Source organism: Pteropus vampyrus, unplaced genomic scaffold, assembly GCF_000151845.1.
Source record: "Pteropus vampyrus isolate Shadow unplaced genomic scaffold, Pvam_2.0 Scaffold270, whole genome shotgun sequence".
Classification (NCBI taxonomy): Eukaryota; Metazoa; Chordata; class Mammalia; order Chiroptera; family Pteropodidae; genus Pteropus; species Pteropus vampyrus.
In genome coordinates, this window is record NW_011889051.1 from 374,160 (window position 1) to 383,427 (window position 9,268).

General features: G+C 49.3%; 1 protein-coding gene across 1 annotated transcript in view; it reads left to right on the forward strand.

Annotated features, from left to right (window-relative positions):
- The window catches only part of DSCAM (DS cell adhesion molecule), a gene marked incomplete at its 5' end in the record, with an annotated part of 274,168 nt that overhangs the window by 127,829 nt on the left and 137,071 nt on the right, over positions 1-9,268 (forward strand). The window contains one exon of the mRNA XM_011375311.1: positions 2,204-2,429. Coding sequence (XP_011373613.1) covers positions 2,204-2,429 — 226 coding nt within the window. The remainder of the gene's footprint in view (positions 1-2,203; positions 2,430-9,268) is intronic.

Sequence of the window (9,268 nt, forward strand, 5' to 3'; positions counted from 1 at the left end):
TCCAAGGGCACATTTCTGTTCATGACTTACTCCTAGAAAGTCTACTTTCTCCATTGTATAATCCTACAAGTTATATTTGTATTTTGATTTGCGGTTTCATCCTCCCAAGCATCAGGGCGTCCCTGGGGTGGTTTTTAATGCCCAGTGCTAGCGTGTCAAGCACGTTAAGTTAATTACGTTAACGGTCCGCGACCTGCCTGTGTGCCCGTCAGCGTCTGAGATCGTAAGCAATGGCCCTTTTTCCTGACTTCTTCCTCCTGGACAGTCACCGCTCTGTTTTTATTCCTCCTTTGAGGCCATGTCATTTGCAGGAGCGTGTTCAGGGACTTAACTAGACTCTCCTTCATTCGGTTACTTTAAAATCCTTCGAGAGAACACATTCTTTCTCGCCTTCTTGACTTTTAGCTGAAAGGCCACCCTGGGCTGTTTTGAACCGTAGTCTAATGATCAGGATCATCGACATCATCTTTTTTTCTTTCAAAGTGTAATAACTCCAAGGAGGAAGCTAAAATCCAGCCGCTTCTCCAGGGACCTCTCACTTCCTGCCTGGACGCCCTGCCCAGGTCACTTCCCCATGGGCTAGCCACACGCGTTGACTAGCCGGAGGACATGGTCGGTTCCCATGAGTATGTCCACTCTTCCGGCGCTCAGCCACCGCCCAGGCAATCCTCCAGTGACGATGGCCATGTCTTCATGGGCCCCGTCAGCTCCAGAAGCCTCCACATTGCCCTGGCAGAAGCGTCCACCACGACAAGTGTCTGCTCCCTCGTGGGGCTCGCGAGCCACTTCCTCTACCTCTCGCAACACTGGGCGTCCTCTCGGTCGTCCCAGAGGTGTCTTCCCCGGGAGGTCTGGCCTTCCCTTTGTGAGACGAGGCTCCTCTTTACGTGTCATTTGACTGGAATTAAATTCCCCCCCCCCCTCGTTCGTCTTCTGTTGAATCGCGTTCTCGTCATCCACTGTCAGATATTTGGCAGCATCTTCTCTTTTTATGTCTCATTCTTCTGCCTTCAGTCTTCGTGACGCAAACGACACTTTTCCTTTCAGCTGGAATACTGGTCGTTAGTTTCTGGGACGGTCCCTTCTCTGATAAGTTAGAGCAAAGGCAGGCTCGAGGCCATGTGTTTTTGCTGCAAGTGCAGAAACCCTCTTGTGTTTGAAGTTACCTCTGGGCAGAACGGTGCTCTGAACCTCCGCGGCAGCCATCAAGGTGGAAGGGGTCATTCCCAGGACTCAGAGGTCTGCGTATTTGCTGTTTATTTATTCGTCTTTCAAACATGCACTCAGTATTTGTCAGGGTCTCTGTGATAGCATTGAACGCGGCAAATGTGGCCTCTGGCCTCATGGGGATACAGAATCTCAATGAAATTCTTACAAGTGTGATGAGCACTGCGCAAGGGGACTCTGGGAGAGGTCTGGGAGTACGTGAGCACTCTCTCTGTGCGCCATGGCGGGGTTCTCTGCCCTTCTACGACCAACATCCTCTCTTGACCACCTGCCCTGACCAGCACCTTCCCAAACCCTTTCCGAAATAAGAACCGTTTGCTGACGTTCTCATCATCGGTCGAAGCTCTAAGATCAGCAGGTACCCATTCTCACGAATTCAGTGATAACTCTTCATACGAGGCATGTGCTGTCTTTAAAATTAGCTGTGGTTGAAAAATAATTCCTACAATAAAGGGTCTGAGTGAGACCAAAGCATTTCACGATTTAGAACTGAGACATACATATGGTAAGCAGTGTTTGTGCTGGAGATTGAGGTTAGTTTTTATATGAATTTCATTTTTACCACCGTGTTTTGGGAGAAGGGATTTGACATCACCGAAGGTTTGGCTGGTTTCCAAATACTTTTTAGAAACGAGTATTTTTTTCTTTCGGGCAGGGTGCGTCCGAACCCTTACTCATTTGGTCCCGAGCAGTGTTTAGACGCGGCCGTCACCCATCTCACTGTCGTGAGAATCTATCATGTCTAGTTTCCTCTGTGACCTCCGCCAGTAGACCTGGTGTGTCAGACGTCCCTCCCTGCAGCCCTTGCCCCCAAAGTGGGTAGATAAAGGCCAGGCCAGCAGCACCCTGGGGTCATTGCATCGAGAATTCACTTTGAGTTGTAATCTTTCTTTCCTTCCTTCTGTTTTTTGTTGTTGTTGTTGTTGTTGTTGTTTATTTGTTTCTGTTTTTAATTCCTACTTGTGAACTTTCCAAGGCAGAGGGAAAAAACTCACGTCTCTATCTCTTCTTTTTCGAAAAACAAAACCCAAAAGACTCCTGGGATTCTGCTCAGAGAACCAAAGATGTTTCCCCTCAGCTGAACTCGGCCACCATCATTGATATCCACCCTTCCTCCACCTACAGCATCCGCATGTACGCCAAGAACCGGATCGGCAAGAGCGAGCCCAGCAATGAGCTGTCCATCACCGCGGACGAGGCAGGTGCGTGCGTCCAGGCGGGGGTGCCCAGTGGCCCGGAGCTGGCTCTCAGGGCTCCGCTGCTTAACGCAGAACCAGACCTTTGGTGAGAGCTCTGTGCAGCTCCTCACTCTTCCAGAAACACAGACAATGCTCCGCCTCTTACTTGGGAGGCACTGCTCTTCAATTCGGGCTTAGTTCAAGGTTCTCGTACCCAAGACTTAATAAAAAGACATAGACCTTAACGGTCTAGTCAGAGTTAAAGAACTCTGCTGTTTTTATAATTTCTCTATGTGGACGCATGGAATCCGGGTGACAGGAGAACCATGAGTATATATGTCTTGCCCGAGATCCTATATAGTCCAGGTGAGGGAGGAAGGCTTCACTAAGAAACAGTGAGAATATTTGCTGCATGAGGAGCTGGGGAGATGGTGGTGCAGGTTATTTGCTTGAATAGAAATGTCACTCTTTCTACGATTAAATGTTATTGCTCTTTTTCCTATTACAAAGTATTTCCTATTCAGTGTTGAAAACTTAGAAGAAAGAGACAAGCATTTTGAAGATGGCAAAACACTTTCCATAAACCTAGCACCTAGAGCTGTCTAGGAACGTGTTGCTATCACCTACTAAATCATTTTTGGAACCTGTTCTATCACCCATTCACCCACACATGCACACACATGCGGGCACACACAAGTGTGCACACACTCTTCGACACCAGGTCCGCACATGGGGATCAGAGGGTGAAATTAAGTGGCTGGTAGAGAACTGAGCAATTAGGCAGTGGCAATGAATGCTGACCGACAGCCCACATCCTGGAGGGAAAGGGGACGGTGAGGTCACCTCGGGCTCTTCTAGGGAAGGAAAGGTAAGGGACCAGAGCCTGGCTCATCTCTTGGGGGTGGGGGCGGACAAAGAGTGTCCAGTGCCCAAACCTAGATTTTTCCCTTCCTGCCAGCAGTGGGCGCTAGTCAGCCACCACCTACTGCCGTGGGGACATCGGAAGCTTAGTCTCGGATCCATGATTCTCCATCACCGAGGTTAAGGTGATCATCCCCAAATGACCAAGAGTCCAACGGGAGGTTGTCTCATCTTTCAGTCGGGGAATTAGGGTTGTTGTGCACTTCATTACCACCACCCGCTTCTCCGCTGTCCTGGTTAAGGCACCCCAAATTGGCATCACTCAAGTATGTCTTAAGTGGTCTACGGCGGGTAGTGGTACCTTCTGCCATTTATTTAACAAATCCCACGTTATTGGACGTGTCAGTTGTTTTCAATTTTTTGTTACCACAAACAGCACCGTGATGAATATCCTCGTGCTACATCTTTTGCAATTTTCAAGATGATTTTCTTAGGTCAAATAACGTGAACTGGGATTGCCGGATCAAAGCAAATACATTTAACTCTTTGGATATGTGATAGTCAATGTTGTCCTCAAGGAAATAGGTAAAAATGTGCAGTTCTTCCTGAAGGAGCACTCATTTCTCAACACGGTAACGTAGCAGTTCTTGAAAATTGTTTTTAGGGGTGACTGATAGGAGAGCTTAATGCTTAAGTGTCTTAAGTATCTAATACTTGGCTACTCTGCGCGATTTCTCATCTGCAAAATGGACATAATGATGCTTTTCCCCTCCTTACCACAAACATGTTGGATAAATGAAAAAGAGTCAAGCCCTAAAAGCCCTTCGCGTTCCCCAGAAATAAGTGGGAACTGAGTGTTAGCGTGCGCCTGCAAAAATAGAATCTTAGTTAAATATTTATGTAAACAACGCATTGACTTCCTGGACGTTCCTTACACTGGCCGTTTCGGGAGAATAAGCTGCCCCCGGAAACGTAATCTTTGAGGCAGCGCTCAGCCTTCTCCTTCGTCCTGACCCTTTTGCTGACTCCGCCCCATCGCGACCCACCTCCAGAGCACCTGTGCTCTTCAGGCGGTGCGTTGGCGGCTGCTTTCCGGATGGCCGTGATGAATGCTGGTGGTGATGCTTCTTATTTCGTTTCCTCTGTGACCTCTGCTGCAGCTGGCGGTTGCCATGGCAGCATTTCTCTCCGCAGCCAGGAGGCCAGGTGAACAGCCACCTCCGGTCAGCGGTCTCCACTGCGGCTCCCTGGCACCCCTGCAGACAGACTGACGCAGAAGCCCCGCTCTGGGCTCGGGGGGGCTGGCCTTTGGGATTTTACCTGGGTGCCCTACACGGCCCGTCTCATTTACTATGCAGATGAGATGAGGGAAAAATGCGGGGAAAGGAACAGGCTTGAGCCACGCAAAGCTACAAAACAGGATCTGCCTTGGTGTGTGCGACTGAAATGAAGTCATCTTCCCCCACGTGGAATGGAGGGCGCGTGTCCTGACCGAAGAAACCCTCACTAGAATGTTCTGCAGTGGCCGCTTCTTGGCCGGGGTGCCCCAAAGCACATCTTGTAGAGTCTGTGGCCAACTGGAGATGACCATTCCCCACCTTAACTATCCCCCTTTCCTTAATAAAAAAAGAAGGGGTCATCTCTCAACCAATGACAATCCTTTGGTGGAAGCTTCTGGAAGCCGTAGACCATGCATTTTTATGGTAATAATTGTGTCCAACTGTGGAGGACCTGAGGATGCATCTCACTCTCCACCGGGCTGAGGAAATGGGCCAGTGAAGTGTTTAGCTCCAGGTCTCCCACCCCCTACTGTCTGAAGCTGTGGGACTCCCTGTGCCCAGGCAGCGACAGCCTACCCCTCCCGGCCTCTGTGTGTACGTGACCCGTCCGCTGTCTGGAAGGCCCTCTGAGCTCCAGGTCTCCTTTTCTGTAGTCTTCCTTGAAAAGCCAGGTCAAGGATGTTCACCCCTCTCTGAGAAAATACGTGGTAGATTAAACCCACACTCATTTTGAAAAACCTCATAAAGAAAGAAAGGCCAAGGGTCGGGCTGGAGGGTGGAGGGATGAAGAAGGTGGGAGAAAGACAAAGGCCCGCCCGTCAGAACCCCAGCGGAGGCCGCGGGGAGCTCCTGGGCCTGCAGCCTGCGAGGCGCTCCCGGTCCGGGCAGATGGAGCGTGTCTCCGGTCTGGAACTGCAGCGCACACTGCAGGGCAGGCCCGTGGGTGTGTTTGGGTCGGGTCTGCCTACTGTGCTGCAGGTTTTTACAATTAGGTGTCCGTTTTTGAAATCTGAAAATTTCAGATCACAATCTAAATTTTCAATTCCTCTTGAGAGCCTGTCGCACGACAATCAGCCAGAGCACTACGCGGTGGTTACGCGCCCCTCAGGCGCCTCATGCCCCCAATAACCATCAGCCCCACCCATCTCCCACTTAAGGTTTAGCAAACTGGAACCCACGGACCAAACTCTACTTAGAATTCTTGAGCTAAGAATAGTTTTCATGTTTTAAAAAGGAAGAAAAGAAGAGTATGTGACAAAGACTAAACACTTACTTTTTGTCCCTTTACGGAAAGTCTGCACATCCCTCATTCACGCTTTGCCACGGCAGGAGTTTGGGCTGGGGTTCCCGCTGCATTGTCCATAGCCCAGCTTTGCGCAGAAGGAGCCACCGGCGTTGGCAGGGCGTCCCCCACTTCCTGTTGGAAGACAGTACTGTCCCAACTCTGAGACGCTGAGTTCCTTCTCATGCGAGGGTCTACAGATGTGCCGTCATACCCTCAGGGTGCAGCCACTGAGCAGAGACTGCGCTGGCTCACGCACTCTCCCCGGCCACCCTCGGTGGCCCTCAGCACCCCCAAAGAGGAGAAGTCGAGAGGGAGTGTGGGGACACGGTCGGGGCTGAATGGCATTGGCCCCTGATGGGACTGGTCAGGATCCTCTGACACGGGTCAGCGTGTCACAGCCACAGCTGACCCTCCCCCGAGGCCAGCGTCTCCATTAGCAGCAGTGCCCCGAAGGTCACGTGCCACTTAGTGCCTGTGACTGACTTTGGGGCGGCCGATCCCGTTATCACTTTCATTATGAATCTGTCCACAGAGCGTGGGGATCGGCTTTGCGGAAATGTCTTGAAAAACCACTGCATTTTCACAGACGAGTCAGAGAACAGAAGGTCGGGGTCCTGGAAGGGTCACCACGTGGGGGCCTGGGGGTCCACTGGACGTGGCACTAAGTTAATGGTCCTCGCATCCTTTGTCACGACCCAGAGCAGCAGCCCCGAGCTAGAAGACTTCCCTGTGTGCCGAGCGGGAGGCTGAGGGGAAGCAGTATGATGGGTTATAAGGAGTAGAGGCCTCGTCAGTGTGTAACAAACATGTCACTACCGATCGGCGCACGTGCGCCGAGGGTGACCATCATTTGCTCCTCAAGGAGAGCCAGACTCGCAAGGTCCCCGCACCGAGCACCAAGAACGCCCTGCCCCAGCCTCCAGCGGTCCGTTTCCGTAGTTGTCACTTTTCTGCAGCTTCCATTCAGAGACTTCAGAAATTAAACAAATCACCGGCCTCCTTGCTGTTCCTCATGCATGCCCTGTATTCTCCCTCCAGCTATTCTGGAATGTTCTGGAATATTCTAGGACTGTTCTGGAATGTTCTTCCCTCTCCTTCCTTACCTCCTTCAAGGCTTTGTTCAAATATCATCTTCTTAACGAGTCCTGCCCTGGCCCCCCGTCATCATTTAAAGTTTAAAGCTCAATCCACAGCCCACTCGGTCACACTCGGTCCCCTTGCTCCATTAACACTCTGGCTTTAAAAAATCGCATCTGTCACCATCAAACATATTGTAGAATTTCTCGCTTCATTCTGTTCACGATCTCTTTTTGGCCCCTCCCGTGAGGGCGGAGATAGCTCGCTGCCTTATCCCAGACACTGAGAACAGTGCTTGGCGCATAACAAGGGCTAAATAACTAATAGCTCAGATAACTGTTTATTTACTAAATAGTTATTTAAATGAACCCATCCTTTCTAGACATCAGCTGTTCTTGGTTTCATTCTGGTTGTTACTAAACACGGTCTTGGTCTCCTTTGCCCGGCAGAGGAGCATTCCTCTCACCCCCGATGCCTCTCTCGGACGAAGACCTGGTTGTGGAATCATGTCCCCTTTTTCACCCATCTTTGTACCCCAGTCCTCGCCTGGTTTCAGACCTGGCACATAGTAGGCCCTCAGTAGGTTCCCCAGTAAGGAAACTGGAGACGGAAATTTGGAAGTGATCCCCACTGGGTGGTTCAGCAATTAAATGATTGTTTTATTCCCGAGACTGGGAGGCCAGAGACCGAGAGAACATTTCGAGGGCCCAAGGCCGTGCTCAGGCTGGGCCTTGGTGTTCACTGATTGGAAGCACGAGGGGACAGTCCACTGAGAGCCACACAGAGCTGTCAAGGAAACAGGAAGCAGAGGCACCGGCTCAAGAGGGAGGGAATTCAGAGCCAGCCCGAGTGACCAGGAGAAGGAACAAGAGAGCAGATCTGTGGGTCTGACGATTAGCAAGGCTCTGTCGTCACTGTCTTTTTAGCCAGACGGAATTAGTAAAAGTTGCCTTGCCTAGTAAAAACATTAGGAACTGTAAGAATAGTCCTCACGTCTTACTGTTTTACAGACTGAACTGTTTGGGCTTCCGTAGAAATACAGAGATTGTTTATTTTGGAAAAATCACATTCATTGTTAATTCTTCTAGCTTTCTCATTGCATAGGAAAAAGCTAAATATTCTGTTTTCTTTTGTTTTGTTTTAAAAAAACTATGTCTTCTATATATATCATAGCTTCCATTCAAGAGCACGTAAATAAATTCTTAAATGTCAATGTCAACGCAATTTTCAAAGGTAGTTAAATACCGAATGCCTAATCTTCAGTGCTTTTCAGTACTAGGAATTCCATCTGCCTTAGATTGTAATTTTACAGAAATTGTACGTTTGCAATGACAGAGAACCCATGCAAACCTCACAGCTCAGGAGCTGTTAGGAAAGGCAGAAATTCCAAAAGCAGACTGATTTTTTTTTTGTTATTTAAAAACGTTTTTCTTAGAGTGTTTTAGAAACTTCGAGTGGAAAATTCAGCACCCTCCAAAAAAGTCTTTCTAATTATATTGGCCACAGTTCTCACGTGCGAATGTAGGTTACATTCTTTTGGTCTCCATTTTTAACATAGTTAATTCCGTTTAGAGAGGAGAGAGCTGAACGCATTCACTTCAGAGACTAGGCAGACCAGTAAATGAATTACCAACAAACCACTGAAGTGTTGGCAGGCTGAGCAGAAACAGGGTTCTATTCTTAAAAATGGCTGAGTCCATCCTAGAGAGGGACTGTCCTCCCCCTACTTCACTGGGGACCTTCATACAAAACCAAACCAAGATGGAAAAACAAATTGTCCCCAGTTAGTGACCACATCATCGAATTTACGTTTTCTAGTAGAATCGAGGGTATTTTTGTAAACACTGTTCTAGTTCCTTTGTTTTCAATTCTGAATCTTTCTCAACAAGCATGTGAAGACTGAGCACCTACTGCCTGCCATCCTCCTGAGAAGGCCACACGAAAGGCCACAGCTCAGACTCCCCCGAAGATGCAGGATGAGGCAGTGCCCTTATCCATGCCTCTGAAACAGGCTCCTTGTGAAATTCGATTTACCACAATTAAAATAAGTATCAGTATAGCTGTCAGACCTCAAAATAATTTTTCAAGAAGGATTTTCCAGGACGAGCCGCATGCCCGTCACTGCCCATAGAATCGTCAGCGGTGAGTGGACTCCGTTCCATGTGTGTTCACTGGATGCGACATCAAAGGATTCTTGCGTGACGGGCTGGCCCCTGTGAGCAGAAGTTAGGCACAGAGCTGTAACGAGGATCGCAATGAGCTGGGTGCCAGCCTCTCCCTTGGTTTCTGTTCTGGAAATTAGCTCTCGTGCCAACACAGCCTGTTCACGTAGGGAATCGATAAATCCTAGGGGCTGCAGC